This window comes from Malaya genurostris, chromosome 2, assembly GCF_030247185.1.
Source record: "Malaya genurostris strain Urasoe2022 chromosome 2, Malgen_1.1, whole genome shotgun sequence".
In the NCBI taxonomy this organism is placed as follows: domain Eukaryota; kingdom Metazoa; phylum Arthropoda; class Insecta; order Diptera; family Culicidae; genus Malaya; species Malaya genurostris.
In genome coordinates this window covers 2,533,324-2,561,084 of record NC_080571.1, presented here as the reverse complement: position 1 = coordinate 2,561,084, position 27,761 = coordinate 2,533,324, and the positions used below count along the sequence as shown (strand labels likewise).

The following is a 27,761-nucleotide window of genomic DNA, read 5'->3' as shown; positions in this document are numbered from 1 at the left end:
ATCTCTTGCGTGCAGGAACCAGTTTGTTGTTCGTAAAACATGGTCGAAGGTAGGTCCGATTCCTTTCTTAGCTCGTTTATATGTTTCCAAAATGATTTTGGATCGGACTTTAGCCTCCTTTGCACATTGCGCAAATAGTTCGAGTAGCAACGCTTGGCTGTCTTTTTGTATACTTTATTTATTGGCATGTAATTTTGTCGAAACACTAAGCCGCCATTCTTCGAGTATTTCTTCAATGCGGTCCTTTTTTAACTTTTCAAACGTATTAGCTCTACGGTTTGCCACGGAGCCTATTTGGAGGGCTGGATAATTCGTTTAGGAACGTATTGATCGATTGCATACGTCATAACGTTAGAAAAGGTTTGAGTCGCAAGATTAACATCGTCGTTGTCAAGAATTTCACTCCAGGTCAAGTTAGAAAGAAAAACAATGATATTATTGTAGTCGGCTTTTTTGAAATTGTAGCTAACGATGCGAGAATTATATCGATCGTGCGATCCATCTGATTCGAGTACAATGTGGAGCGGAGGGTGGTGTCTAACGGATTTCACCAGAGGAAAGGGTGCTGCGATAATTCTGGGTGCACAATCGGATTGGCTCGAGAAGCAGAGGTCGAGTATTCTGCCACTCTCATTTTGAACGTGATTCACTTGACGTAACAGGTTGAGACTGCATCGGTCAAGCAAGTTCGTGATACCAGTGTGGAAGGAAGAATGCAACGCATCTACATACAGGAAACCGTCGGACGCGAGGAGCCATTTCAGGCCGGGAAAATTGAAATCACCGATAATACAGATCTCATCAGTAGGTCGCATATGAACGGAAGTAATTTCGTCTATCGATTGTATATGCGTATCGATCAGTGACAAGTCACGTATCCGGTCCGCTTCACCGCTCTTCACCGTTAAATTCGCCGAATGGATTGTTAACCATTTCATTAGACTCGAAATTTTAGAAAATCAGTGTAGACATCTTAGAGAAATCGTAGTGCATTCCACATATAATTTTCTGGTACCTTCCTTTATAAAAAATTATGTATGTGAAATTATAAAAAATAGATGTATGTGAAATTTTTACACTAATCACTCTGTATCTCCTGAACCGGAAGTCGGATCTAAAAAACAAGCAGTTTTTATGAGACCTTAAGACCTTTTATTAAAAGTTTTCGGTTCAGCCGTCTACTAGCAAAATGAGTGACATTATTTTTATTTCATTACATATATCCTGTAGGTCCGGAACGCGAAGTCGGATCTAAATAAATTTAAAAACCTTATATGGGAGCATAGGACTGTTCATATGAGTCTAAGTTCGTAGAATACAGTAAAGCTTTCTAAAAAAAAAATAATGAAATTATTTTTCACTCACAAATTTGCTTGTCTCGACGAGCTGATTCGAATGGTATGAGGGTGTAACAAGTTGTGTTTCTTTTTGCTGCAAGCAGTCTAAATCAATATAAAAACGAAATTGTTTTTAATTTGAAAATACTGCCATCTGTCTAATACATATGTCATGTCACAACGATTATGTTGCCCAAAACTAACCGTGCTAAAATCGGTCCGAGGCAAAATGTCATAAAAAAGAATACCGTACACAATCTTTTTGATATTTATAAACAATTGTATGAAACAGTATAAAATATCGTGTTTCACGTTGCTCCCAAGCATTGCTTTATCATACAGCACTCGAAACTCCTACTACAGGAATGTAACTTATTCGCACAACACTTCTCGAGAGTATTCAATACAGACTCGGCTAAAGCTAGCTTCAGATAGAATTGGAACAAAGACAATTGCCTGTATTTCAGTTTTTATTATTGAATTCAAAATTTTTTTTTTATACAAATGTAGAGTTTTCTTCATACTTTTAAGAAAAAATACGGATAACATTATTCGTCACGGTTTCGAAGGAATTCTCGAATTTTTCCTGTAACACGGCTCAGTAGGCGGCGCACATCTTCTTCGTCCATCGTTTTAGCTATCTTATTCCACCAGGTCGTCATCTGATTGATGTCTTTGACAACGTTTCCCTTTGCCTTGAGTCTCCTCTTCATCATTGCTCAGTATTCCTCAATAGGGCGGAACTGGGGCCAGTTGGGTGGGTTAAGGTTTTTCGGAACAAACTGCACTTCTTTCTCTGCAGACCATTCTTGAACGACTTTGCTGTAATGACAGCTTGCCAAATCTGGCCAAAACATTACGGGATGGTCGTGGGATCGAATGAACGGCAAAATTCGTTTTTGGAGACACTCTTTTTGGTATAGTTCCTATGTCATTGTCTTATTTGTAACGAAAACTTTCGTTTTTTTGCCACAGCTGCAATCGCCCTGCCATAAATTTTCTTGCAAATTTGTCGGCAAACACCAATTTAAATTTGGCTGGAACATCCCCCCGAGCCATCGCCAAGTAAAATTTTTGATCTGGGATTTGCCCGAAGTCAGTCTTGACATAGGTTTCATCGTCCATCAGAAGACACCCGTCGAACTTGGTCAGCACCTGGTCATATAGTTTCCGAGCACGAATTTTGACCACACTATTCTGTTTTATGGTCCGGTTTTGGCTGTTTGCTAGCTCGATACGACTTGATTCCTTCCCGGAGTCGAGTTCTCCTCACGGTACTATGGGCAGCACCGAATTTTCTGGCCAAATCACGGTCCGATAGATTGAAATTCCTTGTAATCGTCTTCAAAATCTTACTACGCAGTTTCCGGTCGACAGCTCCACTTCGACGATTGGCTTGAGGCTTCCGAATCGTCGTCAATGTTTCCTTATACCGTTTGATAACGCGCCATACGGTATTTCTAGGCAATTTCAGCTGTTTAGCTAGTCTAGATGCAGACCACAATGGATTTTCCAATAACTGTGCACAATTTTTACCCTTCTTTCGGCTTCCATGTTGATTGTTTACAAAGTACAGTCGATTTGCGGAATATCGAAAATCATACGTGAAGCTGACAAAATTCCCGACACGTGGTCGCCAAGAACTTCCAAATCCGTCCACCAGGAGCGCCACAATATGAGCAAAAGTTTGTTCCAATTCTAAATGAAGCCTTGGTATTACATTCCTGTAGCGGAATTTGACCTTCTGTTTCAACAGACTTCGCAGCCGATTCAGAGTGTACAGAACCATTGCATGGCTGGTGCTACGATTCTACTGACACTACGAATCCTTCCAGATCGGGGCTCGAACATACGACAACTGGTTTGTAGGACCAGCGCCCTATGCATTGAACCGCCAACCCGGGATAAAATTCTAAATGAAGCAAGCTTTAATTAAACTCTGGTGGAACGATGCCTTCAAAACGTTACATATAATATAATAAATATTGCAAACGCTCGATTTTCTGATGAGGATATTATGGCGGCAATAAGTAGTATGAAATCCTAACTTGACACAATTTTGTTCCCTTTGTATTAAGAACATTGAAACTGGATCACAGATAGATACAATATATACCGATCTGAAAGCAGCGCTTGACCGTGTAGATCATACGCCCTTGATTGCGGAACTGGAGCGTCTAGGTGCATCGTCTGGTTTCTCTCAGTGGCTTAAATCATAGTGAAGCTGGGAAATGTCGAGTCACACAACTTCATTAACGAATCAGGTGTTCCTCAAGGAAGCAATCTCGGACCATTGCTGTTATCATTATTTTTAAATGACATTTCTTTTGTCGTTCCACCAGGATGCAGACTTATGTATGCGGACGATTTGAAACTGTTTCTTGTCGACAGCTGATTGCATGGAACTTCAGCAGCACTTTTGTAAATGGTGCAATCTCAACCTCTTAACTATAAGTGTGTCCAAATGCACTGTGATTTCTTTCACGCGTAAGAAAAGCCCGAATTGATTCTCAGCTCTCCTTCAGACATCACTACTCGCATATAATTGTTCAGGCAAATAGAAACCTAGGGTTCGTTATGAGGATCGCCAAAGAGTTCACTGATCCATACTGCTTGCGAGCGTTATATTACGCGTTAGTACGGTCTACCCTTGAAGTCTCAGTGCATGTTTGGTGTCCTTACGCCAGTGTTGGGATCAATAGAATCGAAGCAGTACAATCACGATTCCTACGATTTGCTCTTAGATCTCTGCCATGGTAATACGTCAGAACTTGAGCGCTGTCGTTTGCTCGACATGGACACACTAGAGAAACGACGAAATATACTCAGAGCTGTATTTATAGCGAAATTGCTGAATGAACAAATTAATGCTCCTGAGATTCTCTCGCAAATATGTAAATAATGTCCCTCCAAGAACGCTAAGAGCGCGGAATTTCTTGCGACTCGACTTACGAAGAACGGAGTATGGTCAGAACGAACGGATTAGGGCAATGTGTATTGTTTTCAATAGTGACTTTTGACTTTTGTGTATCTAGTGTCGTTTTCAAGAATAGCCTTAAGAGACTCAGATAGATTACGAGTAGAACTTAATTATTTTCTAGCACTGGACAATGTTTGTACCTTTATTCGTTAGGGTAATGTTTTTGAATTGTAATTATGTAAGCAAATATGTAAAATGATGTTAAAAAGATGATGTGTTTAGACGCGCATTTCAAATGGGCTTTTCCCACTCCCCCGAGAACTTCATTGAGATCAATTCAGGTCAGATGGAAAGAAATAGATAGAAAAATAAATAAATAAAAATAAATAAGACAAAAAGTTGCTTACGCAAAAATATCACTATCTCCGTCAAAAATGGACGGATTCTAACAATCTATGGCTTGTTGGATAGCTATTACCGCTTGGAATCTAAGTTCAAAAGTATATTCTGTTTTCAAGCTCAATAGTGACAGATATTGTAAAAAAAATGAAAATTTTGATATAAAATTTCGTATAACTCAAAAAGTAAACATCCTATCTCAAAACCATTCAATAGCGTTCAGGGTGACGGAGAGATCTTTCTTTTACGACTGGTTTGATCACAATCGGTCCAGTCATCTCTGAGTTCTCGACCTCTTTATTGACAACACAAATACACACACACATACGCGCGGACATTTTCAAGAATTCATCATATTGATAAAAAAAAAACAATGGATTAAACACTATAAAACCGATTTAACAGGTCAAAAGTAATAAATTTACGCGGAGTAATCTTTTCCTTAGACGTCGCCGTTCTGGAAATATTTAGACACTAGTGGGCCCGTGCAAACTTTCGCAACGTGAATGTAAGTTCATGCAAGTTTATGGAAGAAAACGAGAATGTTGATGATTCTGAGCCGTGTTTGGCCATGTTTGAACGTAATAAACCGTATTTTTTGCGTCGATATGTGACAATGGATGAAACATGGATTCATCACTTCACTCCAGAATAAAAAAGGACCTGAGTGGACAGCAACTGGTAAACTTTGTCCGAAGCGCCCGAAAGCACAACAATCAGGCTCCGTATTTTGGGATGAGCGTGGTATAATATTTATCGACTATCTTGAGAAATTAAATACCACTAACAGTTAATATTACGTAGCATTAATGGAGCAATCGAAGGCAGAAATTCCAAGCCAAAGCACCGTGTCACAAGGCAATCAAAACCATATGAAATACTGGGTATGTTTGACACAGATGTAAATCATTCTTGTACAATTCAGACTTCCGACGAATTACGCTCTTTTGAATTGTTTCATATGTAGATGGGTTTCTTCTGTAAAATTCATCATTTTTGCAGTATTTCAGTTTTAATTATTTTTATCAGTCTGAAGTTTTTAAGTTTTTATCATTCAGCCTTCAATTCATATATTTATTCTTATTATATATTATTTCATTGGTTATATATTCAAATTTTTTTTTCGAAATTGCCTTAGTCTTCAATCAAACTATCAAACTTTTATCACGCAATTCACCTGCTCTTATTACTCTGAATAACGGCAAATTTGTAGTCCCAGTTTTCTTCGGGAAAAAAAAAACAAGTTTCTAAAGTGTACTCTCGAGGAAAGCTTTTTCATCTTTTAGTTCTTCATTCACCAACACAATACGGCATGGGTTTGTGTTTTTGCCTACAATGTCCTGGTAGTTTTTGTTTCAAACATTTCCCTGGATCAAGCCCCGTAGGTTGAAAGTAATTTAACTTTTCGGTTTTTCATGCAGATTTTTCTCGTCTCGCTTCCCATCGCCTTGCCCCGTTCTGTGCGAATGAGCGTGTTTTGTTTCCATTCAGGCATTTGCTAATACCCAGCTTTCCACACGATGGCGAATGAGTAGTACAAAAGAAGTCAACAACAACGAAGGTAAGGCCGTCGTCGGAACCGGTTGGGGGTTGGAAACTCGGGTTGGTTACGACGACGATTATCCTCTCGGGATTGCATACGAAGACATTGTTTTCATTTCTGTCCATATGATGCTGGTGGCTTTGAGCAGAAAGCTGGTGGTCTTTGAGATCGGTTTTGGTGACTAGTGTCATCGCTGTTGTATGCAAAACCACTCAGCATCACGCAAAAGCTAACACACACAAAAAAAAACCCTAGCAGACGCTTAATCTAGGTTAGGGAAACCGTTTTTTGATATGAGCGCAATCCAAAGCATCAAGTGATATGACAAATTACTATCGCAGTAGGCGGGTGTTTTATTGGGGAAGGGAGTTTTTCTTTGTTTATTTTTTTTTGTTTTGTTTTGTTTTGTAGCGTGTGCATCCATGTTAGAAAAAGGTTTCTCTTTCTGTTGCGTGCGATGTTCGACCCTGTCTCTTCTGTTTCTGTTTATTGTTTTGTGTCATTGTTTATATCTCATCTCCTGTCTGCAGGTGAATGATTTATGGAATGGTATTGTGACAATGCTCCATAGCTAATCATGAATGTATGCTTCTATTTTCTGTTGGTTCGGTTTTTCTCTGATTGCGGGATTGTGATAAAGATGATACTGTAATCGTTTTGAGCAAACAATTTTTATTGTCATTTTGGTTTAGTGTTTGTAGAAAAAAAAATCATTTCTTATAACTACGGAAGCAACACGTTTTCCAGTAGGCACGATGGTTAAATTCCGAAAAACAAGCCCATGTCCTTCAACCCGCGTACGTCTGCACCAATTTGTTCCACTCGGCAGGGAAGTTTCGCTGCAGGTGGGCCAATGTTTTCTTGATCTGGGTCATCTCGGTTGGAGTACATTGCGGACAGGCACCGCGTAGGACGAAAGGAGCTAAGCCTGAAAGAAAATAAAGGAAAATATATATATCTGAATAAATAGTCTCTGTTAAAATTATAGTGTGCCAGTATCAGCACTGTACAATAAAACATGATAATACAGCTCGGAAATAAGTGTCTTTGGAATGTTTTGTTGATGTTTCTTCTGACAAGAGCGATTGACGATACATCAAGTGTGCCATGGACTTCCAACAAAACCATGATAGGCCCTTGTTGGGTAATAAATCAGTCCATTGAACAAAGTCCTTCAAATCTCCCAGTCCCATTAGATTCTCTCGCTCATCTATCACAGACTGCGGTCGTCCTTGCTCGATGCGTTACCTGCCGATCGGAGAGGTAGCAACTTTGTCAACGTCCTCTCCAGTGCCAACAACTTTCCCATTCTGATGTGACAATTTTACCGGTGAAAATTCGACACGTTTCGCATGCACACACACACACAGGTCCACACGTACGCTTCGGTATTCCTTTATTCGGTCATTTGTCCTTTCGGCAGGTACTGTCAACAGCAGAGTCAGCATTTCCCACGTTCAGCAGTAGTTCAATTTATTGGCGCATTAATTTGAAATTCATTTTCAGCACCTCCACCGTCCACCGAGCATAGAAACTGTGATAACCTGGAGCGAATGCCGTCGGAACTGCTGTCATTGCTTTTTGTCAAAATATTCGCGTGAACAGGATCCGAAGAGCAGCATACGGCATCGATCGGTAATACGATTGGCGTGCAGTAGGCGGTGGAGAACGATAGTTGTATTCCAGGAGTCATGGCAACAATAGAGAGCTAGTTATTTTTGCACGTGATTAAGCTGATTGAATGGAGTGTCAAGAAACTCCCCGCTGGCTTATATGAGAACTGTCAAATCTAGTTTTTTAGTCAATAAAGAAATAGTAAAGAAGTACTCTAGCCAGTTTCGGCCTTTATACGAGAGCTAGTTTGTTTATCAGACGCATAAATATATATTAAAAATCGATTGAAAACTCACTTTTCAGCCGCTTTCCAACCGGATCACATGGCACTTCTCCAAGGGCACATTTCAGCTGCCGCATCAGATACCGTTTATCACTGAGTGCTTTGTCGAGTGCTTCATCGGAAACCTGTGATTTTTGAGTGGCCGTAGTCGGAGCAGACACGGTGCCGGTAACTGTTTCGGCTGCTCGTATCGAGGGCACCACACATAGTAGCACTAAAGTCACGGTAACAAGCTGAAGGCAGATAACACTGCGACGAGACACAATCCGTACCTGTTTGTAACAGAAGAAAACAAAAGAATAGTTAGTAAACACAAACAATATATGCATCAGAAGATGTACAAAAAATGTATTTTCATATGTATCTTCGTTGATACTGAAACGATTTTAATAATTTGAATAAGATTAATCTTATTTAAGCATCCTTGCTTACCAGTGCGGTGAACTGGTGAGGTGCGGTTCTTTTAAAAAAAGAACTGTGAGCTATTAGCTCACTTTAAAGATTCGATTCACTCGAATAGCTCAGGACCGAATTGCCCATCTCTACGCTCACTGCAAAAGTGAGTTACAGAAATAGCAGACGCGTGACGCACTCCGTTCCTAACCATTCATGGTTCCAGCATGGCCATAGTGAAAAGGAGTCACACGAATAGTACTCAGGATATTCTCATTGGAAAATAAATTAAATTATGAATATATTTCTCTATAAGTATTGTAAAAGTTTGCTGCATTAAGTTGCATATTTCGTTTCTGTACAAGGTTTCCTAGGTAAAAATAGGTAAAATGATGTATAACTTTTCCAGAAAAGAACAAACCTATGCACTACCTTCATCAAAAATATGGGATTTTTTATTTTGTACAATTATTGATTACAAAGTATGCATAACAAAACAATTCGAAACAATTTATGAATAAAAAACTGATTTCAAGGAGGTTGCCATAAAAACGCTTTGTATATCCGAAACGGTGCGACCTAGAGTTTTGGTATATTTGAGAAAGTAAATTATTTTGAATAGTTCTAAAACTTTGTAGAATAAAAAAGTTTTCAATCTCTTCAGAAAAAAAGTTTTGGTTATATTTTTCGTCAAAGTAGGCCATGAACAATTAGGGATAGAATTAAATTATGCGGTATATATTTGTAAATAATTTCTTAAAAGCAACTATATGCATTTAAAGCACGGTTTGGCAGCTACTGATTTATGTCCACGTTTTACCTTTTTTATATATATAAGCCGAGGAGGGCCGAGTGTCATATACCAATTCATTCAGCTCGACGAACTGAGCGAATGTCCGTGTGTGTGTCTGTATGTGTGTTGTCAACTAAGAGGTCGAGATCTCAGAGATGGCTTGACCGATTTCGATCAAACTAGTCGCAAATGAAAGGTCTTCTCATCACCCACAACGCTATTGAATGATCTGAGATCGGATGTTTCAGTTTTTTGAAAATATCTGTCACAATTGACCTTGAAAGCAGAATATGTTTTCATTATTTTTGGCAACATAATCGTTCGAATAAGACATATGTAAACCAGATGATGGCAGAATTTTCGAGTTGAAAGCAATTCCATAATTATATTGATTTAAACCACTTACAGCAATAAATGCTAGAAGAACATAACACCCATATACCATTCGAATCAGTTCGTCGAGATCAGCAAATGCGTGTGTGACAAATAATATCACTCAATTTTCTCTGAGATGACTCAACCGTTGTGGTTTCTCTGAAAATTAAGAAGCTTTTCCGGATTTGTAATAGTCCCTTTATTTCCACAGGGAAGATTTTAAATCTCTGTAGTAAATTTAATATAAGTTCACATTAGTTCATTTAGCTGTTATAATATACAAAACTCACGTTTAGTAAATTCCTACTGTTTTAGTTCAGATGTAGCTCATGGGTCTACTGCTCCTTCAATGATTTCTTACTACACATTATAGACATATTATTACCAAATTATGTGTGATATTTTTCAATCTTACCGTTAAATGGATTTAGAGAACTGTAGTTAAGATAGATATTTATCGAACAGTACAATCCTAGAATGAGTTAGGTTAAGCGATAAGTATTAATTCAATTAAGTGACAAACACTATTACTTATAAGTTCAAGTTCAATCAAAGTAACTATTTGGAACAGAATGTAACTGTAATTACGTAAATACGAGGTCTGTTCAAAAAGTTCCCGGAATTTTTTAATTGTGCGCGTCTGGAGAGTCCGGTGGTCTAATTTTTTTTTATTGTGTTGGTACATATGTCCCTAATGTATGGTGAAATTTTCAGCTGTATTCATTGTTTACATTCTGTCTTGTAGCGGCTGGTGTAGACGTGTTTTTTTTGAGCTCGGCGATTTTTGTTAGTTTAAACAATGGAAGAATTGAATAGTCAAAGAATTTGTATTAAATTTTGCGTGAAAAATGAAATAAAGTGTAACCAAGTGTGCGAAATGTTACAGAGAGCCTACGGTGAGTCTGCTATGAAAAAAACAAGTGTTTACGAGTGGTATAAGCGTTTCCAAGATGGCCACGAAGACGTTGAAGACGACGAACGCTCTGGTCGACCCAGCACGTCAATAATCGATGAAAATGTGGGAAAAGTGGAAAAAATGATTATGGATGATCGCCGAATCACTATTAGAGAAGTTGCTGATGAAGTTGGCTCATGCCATCATATTTTTTCAAATGTTTTGGGCATGAAACGAGTGGCAGCAAAATTCGTTCCAAAACTGCTGAATTTTGATCAAAAAAACAAACGCATTAGCATCGCTCAGGAGCTGTTAAACGACGTCAAAGACGATCCAAATTTACTTGAAAGGGTCATCACTGGTGATGAAACATGGGTGTACGGTTATGATGTCGAAACAAAAGCACAATCGTCCACGTGGAAGCAACCAAGAGTGAAAAAAGCACGTCAAGTTCGATCAAATGTCAAGGTTTTGCTTACTGTTTTCTTCGATTATAGCCAGTGCATAAAGAATTCTTGCCAAAAGGTCAAACCGTCAATAAGGAGTATTACCTTGAAGTAATGCGACGTTTGCGTGGAGCAATTCGAAAAAAAACGCCCCGATTTATGGAAAAACAATTCATGGGTTTTGCACCACGATAACGCACCTGCTCATTCATCGTTGCTTATTCGTGATTTTTTGGCTAAAAACAAGACTTTAATCATGCCCCAACCTCCTTATTCACCTCCTTATTCGCTCCGTGTGATTTTTTCCTGTTCCCAAAGTTGAAGAGACCCATGAAAGGACAGCGTTTTTCATCGATTGAAGAGATAAAGGCAGAATCGCTGAGAGTGCTACAGAGCATTACAAAAAGTGTGGGGGGGGTTTTCGAAGACTGGAAAAAACGCTGGCATAAGTGTATTATATCTAGGGGGGATTACTTTAAAGGGGACCATATAGATGTAGACGAATAAATAAATATTTTTTTTAGAAAAATTAGAATTCCGGGTACTTTTTGAACAGACCTTGTAAGTATTTTTTCAACCAAGCGGCGTTCAGTTCACACACGTTTTCCTAACTCTCAAACCATTTTGTTTTACTCCTTCTTAATTTATTTTATCAAACTGTCATTCTCTTCTCGGTGCTATCGCTATCAAGGTGCGCTCAACTTGTTGTTGACAACCGTTTTCTACAAACACAGATTCATATGAAAAGTCGTATGCTCCCAAACAAGATTCCTTAGTTACGTTTGGGTCCGACTTCTTGTTCCGGAACTACAGGTTGATATGCGAAACAAAATTTTGACTCATTTTTCTCGCAGGTGGCTAAACCGATCTAAGATTCAATTAAAAGGTCTTAAAATCCTATAAAAAATCTTTCTTTTCAGCTTGACCCGACTTCCGGTTCAGGAGATACAGGGTGACTAGTATAAAAATGTCTATTTCACATAAAATAATCAGGTTTATCGGGTTTGCAGTTTTGGATAGTCGATAACCAAATAAACTTATTTCAGTTTTGGTGGTATTCAGCTTTCGATTTGGAAGGTACCCAAAAATTGAATTCGCACTACAATTTCTCAAAGATGTCTACACTGATCTTCAAACACTTTGAATCAAATATAAACTATACAGCTTCTCAGGTGACCTTAACTGACTTTGGCTACACTGATTTTCGAATTCCAGTATCGAATCGTTCCTCACAGCTCAATTGTTTTCTCAAAAAAGCCCAAATCGAATTTCAAAAACAAAAATTCAAATTAAAGGATTTATGGTCTCATACAAAATTAATTAATTGTATCCAATTCTGGAATTACACGGTAGTGAGTTTTTAAAATTCAAACCGATATAGAAAATTACTATCCCAAAAAAGCTTAAAAGTTGGATTCAAAACTATTGCAATTCATTCGTTATATTAGTTTATATCTATACGAATCCTTTCAGGTTATGCTGGTTTCTGAATACTGGCTCTAGAAGTACCGTAGATAACCGTAAACTCTAAAGTGGAGCTTACTTCGACATCTCATGGAATGTTCAATCGATTGTAACACGTTTAAATTCGATCCGATTTGCAGGTTCGACATTAATGTCGGAATGACTGAAATCTCAAACTGCGTCTTAAAACGACGGTTATTGAAATAATGTCATGAGAACTAAAACACAGAAGAATATTCATGCAAAAAACACATATGGATTGATAAAAAAGGTATCATATCACTGCTAGGTGAATTAATATCGTTTTTATTGATTCGAACCACTGTGCAACGCCGGGTAATTCAGCTAGTTTACTTACCTTGTATAGAGTTTGGTTTCTAAAATGAGTTACGTAGATCGATTGCTTCGTAAAAATCTTTTTCTCAATCTTCTTAGTGGTGTGATAATATGTCTTTCTCTTGTCATTCAAACAGTCTCAGTAAAATGACGTTTTGTCGGTTACGTCACTCATACCTTTATATCTCCGGAACCGGAAGTGGCAGCCGATAGAACTTAGGGGCTTAGGACGTTTACATTCTATAGGAAAATGTGTATTTGTTGATGTAAAAGCTTCTTCTTGTAAATTCGGAAATGAATGATGCAGGAAATCATTTCTGTTGTGATCAGCAAAAGTGCACGGAGGAGCGAGTAAATTAGCGAAATTAATAAATTTTGCCTAATATGAGTAAAACCGTAGTTAATCCACCTAGCAGTGAGATGATACCTGTTTTATCAATCCGCATGTGTTTTTTGCATGAATATTCTTCGGTGTTTTAGTTCTCATGACATTATTTTAATGACCGTCGTTTTAAGACACAGTTTGAGATTTCAGAGACAATCGATTGAACATTCCATGAGATGTCGAAGTAAGTTCCACTTTAGAGTTTACGATTATTTACGGTAATTCTAAAGCCGGTATTCAGGAACCAGCATAACCTAAAAGGATTCGTATAGCCATAAATTAATATGACGAATTAATTGCAATAGTTTTGAGTCCAACTTTTAAGCTTTTCTGGGATGGTTATCTTTTATATCGGTTTGAATTTTAGAAACTCATCACCCTGTAATTCCAGAATCGGAAGTCAGAATTGGATAAAATTCATAAATTTTCAATGGGACCATAAATTCTTCAAATTGAATTTTTGTTTTTGAAATTCGATTTGGCCTTTTTTGAGAAAACGATTGAACTTTGAGAAACGATTCGATACTGGAACCGGAATTCGAATACCATTGTAGCTGAAGTCAGATAAATTCACCTGAGAAGTTGTACAGTTCACATTTGATTCAGAATGTTTAAAAATCAGTGTAGACATCTTTGGAAAATCGACTTAAGACTTTTCATTAAAATCTCAGACGGTTCTTAAATTTCATTTGAATCTTAGATCGGTTCAGCCATCTACGAGGAAAATGAGTTGCATTATTTCAATTTTCGTAATTCAGGAACCTTGTTTGGAGTATACGACTTTTCATATGAATCCGTGTTTGTAGAAAACGGTTCAACCATCTCCGAGAAAATTGAGTTGAATGGTATTTGGGTGTTATGTTCATGTGCTTTCATTGCTGTAAGTAGTATGAATAAATATTATTATACAATTGTTTTCAACTCGAAAATGCTGCCATCATCTGATTTACATGTCATATTCGAAAGATTATGTTGCCAAAAACGAACCGTGCTAAAATCGGTCCGAGGCAAAATGTCATGAAAAAGGATGCTGTATAGTATTTTTGGTTAATTAGAAACAATTGTATGTAATAGTATAAAAATACGTGTTTCACGTTGGTCATAAGTATTGCTTTGTCATACAGCGCTCAAAACTCCTACTGCTGGAATAGGATTGGATAGCTTTTACCGTACGGAATCTAAGTATGGAAACATATTTTGTTTTCAAGGTCAAATGTGACAGATACTGTCAAAAAACTGAAAATTTTGAAATAAAACTTCGTATAACTCTAAAAGTAAACATCCGATCTCAAAACCATTCAATAGCGCTCTGGGTGACGGGTAGACCTTTCATTTGCGACTAGTTTGATCAAAATCGGTCCAGCAATCTCGAGATTTCGACCTCTTTGTTGACAACACACATACAAACACACACACACGCACACACACACACACGGACATTTGCTCAGTTTTTTTTTTTTTTTTTTTTTTTTTTTTGTAAATTCATTTCTATTTATTTGTTTGTAGTTGTTTATAGTGATAGTTCATCACGCTGCCAAGAGAAGTGTAATATCCTACATAATCTGTCTTATCTCTCTTTTTGTTTTTTTTTTTTTTTTTTTTGAATAATTATAGTTCATATTTTAGGTAGAATTCCAATTCATTAATGTTAATTAAAGTATCTGTTTTGTTCACAAAATGTAAATAAATTGCAAATAATTTTAGAACTTTAGATTTCGTAACTGTACGTATTCCATTCAATACTGGTATCATGAAGTGCTCGAATTCTAATCGCCTCCATCCATAACGCGATGAGATTTGTCGTTGTAAAAATTGCCAGGCAGGTACAACTCTCGGGCATTCACTAAACTTGTGCTGTAGTGTTTCCACTGGCGCGTTGCAGTGTAAACAATTCTCGCCATCGACGCGCCGCATCGTATGTAAAAGTCGTCTATGTTCGGTTTTTCCATTTACAAAAAGAAAAAGGTCGCTTCGCTGCTGCGTTGTTAGTCCTTTTGCTCTGTGGATATTGCTCCACGCCTTATGCCAATCTCGAGATGGGTTCTCTCGTTCTATCCTGGGTTGTTCGGTGCTTTGTGTGTAGAAACGGTGGATTAGATCGGACGAAGGATTTTGTTGAAGTTGTTCAGGTAGAAGTGGGAAATTCAAATGTATTATTTTTAAACAAGGGCAGTTTGTGGGGAGAATTATTGGGATTGGGTTGTTTTGGAAGATTAATGATTTGTAGTACGGAATTGATTCTTTTTCTTGTGTATGTCGGTTTATCAGAAGCGCCTTGCATTTCAAGAGGGGTAGTTGCAATTTAAGTCCACCTTGCGTTCGATCTCGTGCTAGTTGTTGTATTGGTACTCTAGCTGAGATTCCTCGCCATAGGAAATTACCCATTGTAGAGGTTAATTTTGCTATATGGATGCTTGACGGGGGTACGGTAGATGCTACATACCATATTCTCGCTGTTATGAATGTGTTTAGTAATGTAACTTTTTGAAAAAGTGACAGTGTGCGCATAGAATGAAACCAGATTAGGCGTGAGAATTTTCTCACCAGATCGTCCCAGTTGACTTTTATCATGCCTCGAATAGAGTTGGTGTATGTTATACCCAGTATTTTGATCGTCGTAGCTGTTTGGAGCCACTGTACTTCCAAAGGATCTCGATCAATAATTCCAACATTAATCGATGTTGTTTTGGTTAGATTTAATACCGCTCCAGATACACGGGAGAAACGAGTGAACAGTTCGTATATTCGGTCAATTCGCTGAGGGGTGGTGACAATCACACTTATGTCGTCGGCGTATGCGACGACCAGATCATTTTCGCATATTCGTTCTATTCGCTGCAGTAAAGGATGTATATATAGGCTAAACAGAATACTCGAAATAGGGCTACCTTGTGGAACCGAGCGTTGTATGGGGAATGCTGTGGATAAGTGTCCGTTTACGAGTAAGCGAGAAAACGATGCATCGGAGAGTCTGATAAGTAAATTCACCAGATCTCGATTAAAGCCGAGCGAGCACATGTTCCCGAATAAAAAACTTCGGTTGACACGATCAAACGCGTGGTCCAGGTCAAACGATATCAGCTTACCTGCTCGGCGTTGGTTGATCAGCTGTGCTATTCGGTCCTTCAGTGATAGAGTAGCTTGAAAAATGTTGTTGTTGTTATTAGCACATTTTTGTGTATCGGTTAAAACCCGGTGTGTTTTCAATATGTTCTCTATTCGTGCCTTCAGAATACGCGACAGAAGCTTGCAGTCGTAGTTCAGTAGTGTGATTGGTCTGTATGAGGTAGCTGTATCAGTTGTCCCTTTCTTTTTAACTAACACTATAACACCTTCTACGAATTCGGTCGGGAAGTTAGAAGCCAGTGCTTCGTTCAACACGAGATTTAACTCACGGTGGATGACATCAAGTGTGTATAGGTAGAACTCCTTCGGAATTCCATCGGATCCAGGAGATTTCCGTGATGCGCTTGTTTTTATAGCCGTTGTTATCTCAGCTGTTGTGATTTCGCTCATACATGTCTCGTTCGTTTCGTCGTACTCCGGTATTACTCTTTCGCAGGTGAAGTATTCGTCTCTCACTTCAGTCGTCTCATCAGTCGCATATAATGATGTATAGTATTCTAGTAGGTGTTGCTCGACGAGTTCGGGTCGATCGATGATTTCATCGCTCTCACTCCTAAGCTGCGTTATGATAGTTTTTTTACGTTTCTTTTCACCCAGATGAAATGTAGATATCGGTTCGCCTGCGATATGCGTTTCGAGCTGAATCGATTGGTATATGGCATTCGTCTCTCCGGGCCTTGGAAAATTTTTCTAAAGTTTGTGCGAATTCTATACCTATATATATATATATATATATATATATATATATATATATATATATATATATATATATATATATATATATATATATATATATATATATATATATATATATATATATATATATATATATATATATATATATATATATATATATATATATATATACATATATATATATATATATATATATATATATATATATATATATATATATATATATATATATATATATATATATATATATATATATATATATATATATATATATATATATATATATATATATATATATATATATTTATATACGGTAAAAAGAGAAAGATGCCTTCAAACGGTTTAACTTAAGTTATGCACTGAATTTTGTTTTAATTAATTTGATTTTCTAGCATTGATAATAGTATATCATAAGAATTTCTCTTATCTGATTCTAATGCACTTTATTCAACTGTACTCCATTTGAAAAAGGGCGGGATATCAACGATTTCAGACGTAGATCATGTCATGTCTTATCTTGATCATATGTGATTTTCCTCCACCAACATCAAAGCTTATCGAATCATCCAATGATTGAACTTACATAAATCAAGAATCATTTTAGCTCAAAATCACTACCCATTGTGTGACGGAAGATCAGTACCGATATTGATCGATGTGATTAAAAATTCACTGATCAACTGATCATGAAAAGATTCTCCGGCAGTGATCTCGTTTTGGTGAGGTTTTGGTCTTTATTTTCTCAGCCCTGTATGCTACACTAAGGAAACATTATTCTTTACCTAAAACAATAATATATCTGAGTACCCCTAGGAGGAATAAAACAGATGATTTAAATGTTTCATCAATTCCAACCAAATACTTTTGTTAATTTATATAATTGATATTAATAAAATAATTTCGATGATGCTGTAGTTTTAGGGATATTTTTTAATCTAATGACAGCATGTAATAAATCGATTTTTCCCTCATATTTGTATGGTTTGTCATACATATTGAGAATGTATTGAGATGAATTTTATTTATTTTGAATTCTTGACATGTGACAAAGGGGGGATGGGGAGTCAAAAATCGTCAAAAAAAAGCGTGACGTCTTTTATGGACAGCCTCAATTCACAATCCAATAGTAACTTTCAAATGAGTATAAAGGAAAAGTTTGTTAAAATCTGCTCAGCCATCTCCGAGAAAATTGTGCGGAAGTTAAAAAAATACACACAGACATTCTCCGATCTTGTCGAACTGTGTCGAATGGTAGATAAGCTCCGATCAAAAGTCGGTTTCTGTAGAAGCTCTGTAAGCTTTCTATAAAGAAAGGCAAAAACACCACTGAAATCAATTTTAAATTAAGATCAATTAGTCAATAGCCCCGAGGTCGTGTGACACCAGATATAAATACTAAATCATTTTAATTGCCTAGCCAGATAGAATTAGTAAGATAGTTCAGGTTCACAGGTGGAAAATCATTCTTCTTTCAGGTCATGCTCATAAGATTCGGTCTCTTACGATTTTATCTAGAATATCTTTTCGTCAACCGAAAAAAAAATCTTCTATCATTCTCTTCTTCTAGCTGGAATATCTTGAGAATAATCAACTAAATCGAACATAACAGAAACAATGCGGCAATTATTGTAATACCAAGCAACAAATGTTTACCACAAACATAAAAACGATTGGCTCGGATCGGGTTGAGTGTCTCGTTGAATGCAATTCCCCGGACCTGTGCCAGTTTTCCACTTGCACTTTGCGGAGCGATCAAAATAGATTGATATCAAAAAATTACCCGACCGCCACTCGAGATTAAACCAAAGCGCGCTGGCCCTGGCTGCTGAAAGAAACCCTTTTTGCCAAGAAAATTACATAATGGCCATTACTTACTTCTGAAAACATTTTTTGCTCCCGCTTTTGCTCTGCTGTTTGTGCTCTGCTGTAATCAGCTCACTGCTTCAACCACCGGTGAATGTTCGTTTTTTTTTCGCCTAACTCCTTCCAGTGGTCGATGATGACCACTTTAAGCTCGGATACTGAAAAGATGCACGTTGCTACTGCTGCTGCTTCTGCCTCGTGGTTGGTTTATTGTGGGTTATTTTTTCGATGCCGAAAAAAAACGGTATTATCTAATAATGGAAACCTTTCAAGCAACGACGTTCCGCACTGAAACCACGCTTAACCCAGTCGCCTTCGAGGGAATTTCGCTGTTCGCGCTCTTTGCGTCTTCCGCTGGACCGTGCACTCAATTTGACACAAACGCACAGAAGAAAAGAAAATGCACCGAAACTTGCAACTTACTGATAACAACTTTTTTTCTTTTTTTTTGTTATTCTCTCTGCTCCCTTTTTTGCAGCATTCCAACAACAACACGTGGTAATGAAATTTCCACTTGGATGAAAACTTTTTTCTCCTACCGTTCCTCGGTTTCGTTTCGGCACTTAGAATCGGGAAAATTTTCTCAATGCGCGTTCACTTCGCAAAACTTCTTTCTTCTGTACTCGCTTACCACTCGTCGTACCAAACTCGGACAACGACGACGATGAAATGGGGAAAAAATTGGATCCTTCTGCCAGGCAGAACAGATGGAAGACGAAACGAAAGAAGAAGAAGAGGAAAGAAAAAAAAACCCAACGGCGTCGCTGCTGCTGCTGCTGTATTGGTCTGAAACTGTCCGTCAGTCCCGAAGGCAATGGTGATCCTAGGAGTGGGGTTTGGTGTACCTGATCAAATTTGCACTCCACACACACACACACCACTGCGGGGGCTGCATGAAGTCCAAAAACTACCCGTGGCAGACCGAAACTGATTGCAATGGGACATACTTTAGTCGACGCCGAGCACCGTCCGCACACCTATCTACTTACAGGCACCGACACCGTTTTTGCATTTCATGTGCCCCCCTCCCATGGGCCGTGTTCAAGAGAGAGAGAGAGAGAGAGAGAGAGAGAGAGAGAGAGAGAGAAAGAAAGAGAAAGAATGGTGGTGCGGTACTGCGTTACATACGCGCTATCCGTACTTGATTGCCTACCTGCTTACTTACTTGATCACTTACCGGCTCAGTTTTATTACACCTTGGCATTTGTTTTTTTCTTTTTTTCTTTCCTTTTTCCCCAGCTAGCAGCATTGGCTCCGGCGACGGCACTGACGAAGACTGTGAGTGGCATTAGCGTGTTGTTTTATTATGCCAGTCAATTTGGCAAGTCGGCGCACTGAGATTGGAACTGTGGGGCTTCAACTGCACGCAAGTGCGATCACTTGTCTCACGTATTGCCGTAATCAATCCGGGCCGGACTGTGTCAGCACCACCGCGTTGTCGCCGATGCCGTCGTAATTGTCTCGTCACCTGGCAAGAGTGTGTCAATAAAAATACTGACTGAAAAAGGAGAATTAAACGCTTCAAAACTGGTCTGTCTAGTCATGTAACGAACCGTTTTTTTTTGCCGGTAGTACAATAAATGGCAGGTAATGAAAGCTTTGTTCACTACGGTCTCTGTGAAATAGCCAATCTTGTAAATGCTTTCAAATTCAAAAGATTGCAGTGAATAAAATCAAAATTGAGTCTTGACAAAGAGCTAGGTTAGTAAAGTTTCATAGCTATTCTTGGTTCTTTTTTCGGTATGCGACTTAAACTACCTTAAGCAACGAACCCATCATCAAACCCTTTGGGACAACATCTGCAGGATCTTGCTAAACTATGGCACGTTTGTCTAGTAAAATTATTGTCTACTAGCTGACCCGTCGAACTTAAACCAAAATAATTTTCTTGAATTCTCTGTAAACTTTTCTAATGGTCATATAAGCAACTTTGTTTATCTTCTCTTCTATTGAATACGAAGCCGTTCCTAAGATAAGCCAGTCTGGTACCATAACAAAGTAGTATTGTATCGATGTTACGCAGCTTGTCAGATCAAAAATGATCAATCATGAGAAATTTAGCAACAAAATGATAAACAGCTGGAAAATAAGTGCTTCCATGGCTCAGTCGATTAATGGACGTACTTTGCGATCCAATGATTCTCGGATCAAGTCGCCGCACTCGCTGCCAGTATTTTTCTTTTATTTCAAAGAATTTCATGTACATGTCCTTAAACGTAAATTTATGTGAAATGCGACTCTGAAATGTACATCTTATGAGATGTAAAATCACACTCTTTCTTACTCTTCGCTATACGGGGCCGGGTATCAATTAAAAGTTTCAAAAATAGCCGCGTAACCTTTTTTCGTCATAATTTTTAACGTTAATAACTCAGTCATTTGTTGATGGATTGTTATAATTTAACAACCAATCGATTCGGAAACTTTTAACTTAAACATGTATGACGTCTTCAGTGTTTCAATAGCATACTATTGAAAAAATGGTTAGAATCGACCTATGTTTTCATCCACCAATCCCTGTTGTACAAAATAACGTCAACTGATTGTTCGGCATAGGAGGCTTTGAGTCATGCATAGAAAACACCGCATCGTTCTGCGAAGTATGAAGAGAAATCTATAAATATACTAGCCGATCCCTGCACACTTCGTAGCGCAATAATATTAGATCAGATTTAAATAAATTAAAACTACTTTCAATCAATTTTAATGGTTATTGTCAAAAGGACGGAGCCACAGGTTGGGAATAACTGTTCAGCGATAAAAAAAACATTTTTTGTTTCTCCATTTTCGGTAAACAATAATTTTCCATGTAAAAACTCAAACTTCATGACACAAACTCCTTACTATTACCCTTGTGCTTTATTGACGGTAACATAAAATCTAAACGAATGGGAAATTGACGTTTAAATTTAGATGACATATCAGTGGGAGTCATTGGAATTGTTCCCTCGATAACATTTGCCATTAACCTTTTAACTTTGAACTTTTTTTCTGCTTTTGCTTCTGTACTTTCTGTATTTATTGTTATACTTTCTGAACCTGTTTCTGTACTTTCTGCTCTTGATTCTGAATTGTATGTATCAGTTTCTACATCTGTTTCAGTACTATGTGTTTGTTCCTGTGCTTTCTCTACAACATGTTCCTGTCCTCTCTGCACTTGTTCTAGTATTTTCAACATTTGTTTCTCTTATGTCTGTATGCGTTCCTGTTCTTTCTGCACCTGTTCCTGTACCTTACACATTTGTTTTTGAGCGTTTGCGTTTGCGAACTCACCAAACTCACAAAATCAAAATAATCAAACGACCTATGTGAAAGATGGTTTTAGAAGAATGTGGCCATGATTGTTTGCGATCAATGAAGTTGAATGATAAAATTAATTCGATCGCAGAAACTTTTCAGTTTGTGAGAAAGTTGATGAATCGTCTCAAAGAGAAAAAAAATGTCAACGTTATGATTTTCATATCCCGTTCGATGATGTCCATAAAAGCGACAGAAGTGTTGATTAGAGTATGCTGTACGGAACTGTTTATAGCTACTTTAAAATTGAAATTTCGAAGTACTCTGCAAAAACCGATGTTTAGAGAAAAATAGACCCAAAGACGTCTCGAAGTCCATCTATCGAACAGAGATATCGGATCTCACTCTGAGAATTAGTTTTTGCATATTAAGATGAACAGGGTTGCCGTTACTCTTCTCAATTATTTTCGCATTTTACTCCAAATTTATTTCATTTATCAATTGAATGTACTTTTTGTAACAGTTGATGCATAATTTTACTTTTCGGGTAGTGGTACTTGTAATGTAAAATTTAGGCCAAAAACAAACCAAAAACCTGTTTTAATCCACCTAGTGGTGTAATGATGCCTTTCTCATGTATATAATATTGTGGTATTCTATTCAAAAATTTTCTCTTCGATTTTTGAAAGCAACCAAGAGATTGTTTATGCATAACATACAGAATAAAACAGTCCTTTAATTGCGTAAGCCATCCTTAAGAAAACGAAATGGGTGCACTATTATATGCACTTCCGGCACCGGAACCCGAGAACCGGTATAATCATAGCCGGTTCGTACGGCCACCAACTAACATGACACACAAACTCTTCTAGTACGCACCCTATAACTCCGAAATCGGACGTCGGATTTCAGGAATTTCGTAGAGGATCGGAAGACCTTTCATTTGAATCTAAGTTTGTGCAAATCGATCAAACCATCGCTGAGAAAAGTGAGTGAGATCTATTTCATTATGTATGACCAGTATTTCCGATACTTCCGGAACCGGATACCGGGAACCAGGATAGCCGGAGTCGGTTTGTTTAGTTGCCTACTGATAATGACTATCGATTTGTGTAGTTTTGAGACCAGTTTAGACAATTTTTTACGTGTTTTGTTTCGCCGGTTTGAGTGACGGTGTACAATATTGAACACGCTTTACCCTATAATTCCGGAACCGGAAGTCGGATCCGGATGAAATTCAGGAATTTCGTATGGGACTACGAGACCTTTCATTTGAATCCTAGTTTGTCAAAATCGGTTCAGCCATCTCCGAGAAAACCTAGTGAGATTATTTGACACACACACAGACATTGCTCAGCTCGATGAACTGAGTCGAATGGTATATGACACTTGGCCCTCCGGGCCAATTTTCACTGGTCGGTTTTTCAAGCGAAAGGCAAAACATCTTTCGAATTTAAACAGAATTACTCCATTGAACACTTCAATATTGTTGTCTCTGGATGAAAGTTCAGCGCATTGTGGTAGCAATAATTACATCCATCGTAAAGATAGAGATTCACATTATTGAAATTTAAGGAAAACAACGAATCATAAAATAACGTGCTCTTGTCAATGACTTTATTTTCTTACAGTCGTTTGAAACCTGTATGCTATACATTTTGTGCCCATACTTAATTGAACATGTGGTTCTAAATAAAGAAACACGTGAATCAAGTAAGCTCAATAAAATTTGAATACAAATCAACTCGTTTGGCGCCAAACGATTTTATCAATAATCTAGTATTCATATTTTGCTCTCCAGCGGGCAGCAACATTGCATAATTCGATAAGCGCCAAACAATCATCGGAGATCTAGCATGCATTGAGTGGAAAGTTTCCAACTCTAAACGTACTATAGCCTAAAACCTCCGCATAAACGTCACCTTTCGAACAAAGAAAAACATTTGAAGATCGGCCCACGCATACCAGAGAACATTAGCAACACACACTTTTTTCGCTATTATTTATATATATATATATATATATATATATATATATATATATATATATATATATATATATATATATATATATATATATATATATATATATATATATATATATATATATATATATATATATATATATATATATATATATATATATATATATATATATATATATATATATATATATATATAATAGATAGACAGATAGATGCTGCACAATATTTCTTTGCCTCAATATTCGTCATCTAACACTCGATGTGGATATACGAATAACCTACTACGACTAATTTCTTCTTTTTTATCTTTTATTCGCAGCTGTCTACCTACCCAAGCTATGGGTAAAACGCGCCATAGATCCGAGAAGGATCCAAAGGATGCTAAGCGTCTGAAGCCAAGTGATGTACAGGTAAACGACCGTTTGCTGAGTAACAACCAATATGCTGATCTGCCAGTTGATGTCGAAAAGGAACTGCAGAAGAAGGAAAAAATGCCACCTTTCTACCTGAAGGGCTTCCCACTTCTACGATCGGATTTCAACACACTGATCAGCAAAGGACTACAGGCAACAATCCGTTTATGTACTGAAGGCTACAAAATAACTGTTCCGGCTTTGAACCACTACAAAGCAGTGGAATGTTACCTGAAGCAGACAAAAGCGGAATACTTCACACACGATATTGCCGCCAATAAACCTATGAAGGTTGTACTTCGAGGACTATCCGACATGATGGAAGCCGAACTAAAGCAGGCACTGTCGGAGGCTGGACTAAAGCCTTTGATGGTGTTTAAAATGAAGCGACATAACACGGACAAAAAGTATCGAGATCAACTCTACTTGGTTCCTCTGGAGAAGGGCTCCTACACCATGAGTCAACTGAAAACCATAAAATCATTATTTCATATAATCATCGAATGGCAAAAGTATAAACCGGTACATCGGGATGTCACACAGTGCACGAACTGTTTGAACTACGGCCATGGAGCGAGGAATTGTCACATGAAAAGTCGGTGCGGGAAATGTGCCGAACCACACAATATCAACGATTGCCTACAAGATGACATCGCTGTAAAATGTGTGAACTGTTATGGCGACCATCCATCTACTAGCAAATCGTGTCCCAAACGTGCTGAGTTCACAAAAATTCGACAACAGACGTACCGTAAACAATCAACGCACAAGAATGTTCCACAGAAGGATGAAATTAATTTCCCACGGCTCCCACCGAAGAGGGATATTCCGAATTTGCCGCCACTTCCTCGCAGCAATCCAAAGACTTCAGCCGCTGGATCACAAAAAGAATCTTCCTCAAGAATCCCTCCTGGACGGGGCAATAATCAACCACAAGCAAAGGATGACTCTGGTGATTTATTCTCTGCTGAACAACTGATCGTCATTTTTGAAACAATGACAACAAAACTACGAACTTGCAGAACGTGGTTAAATCAAATCAACGCCTTAGGCAAATTCATCATCGAATATGCAATATAATGAGTTGGTTATAGTAAATTGGAATGCTTGCTCACTCAGGAGCAAAACTGCTGAATTGTCCGACTTTCTTCAAGAGAAGAATGCCGATATTGCTATTTTAACTGAAACTCATCTTAAACCTGAAATTTCTAGTTTTATTTCCAATTACAGGATTCACAGGCTCGACAGGACAACTACCAGAGGAGGGGGAGTTGCCATTGCCATTAAACGATCCATTCAACACAGGCTTCTGTCAGCCTTTAAATTGCAACTCATAGAAGCCATCGGAATTGAGATTACAACGACGATGGGACCCATCATCATCATTGCAGCGTACTGCCCCAAACAAACCAATCTTCGAGATGGTACGTGTGCATCATTGAAGCGAGATCTGGCTATGCTCACTCGACGACAGAACAAATTCATCATTGCTGGGGACCTGAACGCACGGCATGAGCTGTGGGGAAACAAAAGACAGAATCGAAACGGATTCGTACTTGCCGAAGATTACGAAGCTGGACAATACAACATCCTCGCTCCGGATCAACCAACGCGACTTTCCAGATCGGGAGTTCATTCCATTTTGGATATATTCATCAGCAACATCGCCATAGACAGCTCTCCGGTTGTCTTCAACGAGCTCTCTTCCGACCACTTTTCAGTAATATTGACGTTGGGATCTTCACCAGAAACAGTGCCTATTCAACCTCGGAGGAACTATTATCGCACCGATTGGGTCCAATTTCAACAAATCGCCGAGCAACTTATTAATATCGATTTGCCACTTGATTCTCCGATGGAAATCGATGCGGCCCTATCTTCCTTCCAGTATTCAATCGCAGTCGCTCGTGATAGGACGGTTCCAGTACAACATATGCCGAGTTCCTCTCTTCAAATCGACAGTGTCACCAAGAAATTCATCCGACTTCGAAATATCTACCGGAGGCAGTATCAACGAACTGCCATCCTAGATAGGAAGACTTCTTATAACAATTTAACTAGGATAATCCAGGAAAGGATATCTGAGCTTCGCAACAGGAACTTCCAGCAAAAGCTTCGAGAAATTCTCCCACATTCAAAGCCCTTCTGGTCCTTAACGAAGGTGCTTAAGAAAAAACCGAAGCATATTCCTCCTTTGCTGCCACCCCAGGACGCAGCTGAAGGAATACCTTTAATCACACCAGTAGAGAAGGCAAATGCGCTAGGCCAGCACTTTGTATGTTCTCACAATTTAGGACTCAACATTGTTAGTCCACATGAAAGAGCCGTTGCAGATAGAGTAGCTGAGGTTGACCAATCAGACAGCTTAGTTCCTGAGGAAAGTAGAGTCACTGCGAATGAGCTGATGGCTATTTTGAAAAAAATCCAAAAATATGAAGGCCCCCGGTTTCGACAACACATTCAACATTGAGCTGAAACATTTGAGTATTCGCTCATTTGTTTTCTTAGCTAAAATTTTTAACAGGTGCTGGGAGCTTGGTTACTTCCCTTCAAAGTGGAAGTTAGCTAAAGTTATCCCAGTTTTGAAACAGGGGAAAGATCCTTCCTTTTCCAAGAGCTATCGGCCCATCAGCTTACTCTCTGCCCTATCCAAGCTGTTTGAAAAGTCAATACAAAGGCGAATTCTTGCTTTCGCAGATGAACAGGATATATTTCTGGAAGAACAGTTTGGGTTCCGGAAAGGGAGATCCACCATCCACCAACTCACAAGGGTTAACAACGTCATCCAGCAAAACAAATCAGTGTCCAAAACGACTGCCATGGCAATATTGGATATTGAAAAGGCATTCGATAATGTGTGGCACGATGGACTGGTGTTCAAACTGCATCGGTATAATTTTCCCATGTATCTTATTAAAATTATCAAAAATTATCTTGCAGATAGAACATTCCAGGTTTCTCTGAATAATGCACTTTCAGAAAGATTTACTATTCCTGCTGGTGTACCCCAGGGAAGTATCCTAGGTCCCATTCTATACAACATTTTTACATCAGACATCCCACCTCTTCCGGGTGGTGGTGTTCTGTCACAATTTGCTGATGATACTGTCATTCTTTACAAAGGTCGTGTCATTAATGCTCTGAAGAATAAACGACAGACAGGTCTGGACGATTTAACGCAATATTTTACAAGCTGGAAAATTGTGATCAATGCAGCAAAAACTCAGGTCATCTTGTTTCCACATTCAAGATCTCCAAA

General features: G+C 38.2%; 1 protein-coding gene across 1 annotated transcript; it reads right to left on the bottom strand.

Moving 5' to 3' along the window:
- Window positions 1–6,854: 6,854 nt before the first annotated feature.
- On the bottom strand, window positions 6,855–20,095 carry LOC131430088 (putative odorant-binding protein A10). Its single transcript, XM_058594747.1, has 3 exons — window positions 18,881–20,095; window positions 8,110–8,368; window positions 6,855–7,127 (listed from the first exon to the last, which is right to left on the bottom strand). The coding sequence occupies exons 1-3, from the start codon at window positions 18,890–18,892 to the stop codon at window positions 6,988–6,990; spliced, it is 411 nt and encodes a 136-aa protein (XP_058450730.1). The 5' UTR covers window positions 18,893–20,095; the 3' UTR covers window positions 6,855–6,987.
- Window positions 20,096–27,761: the final 7,666 nt, after the last annotated feature.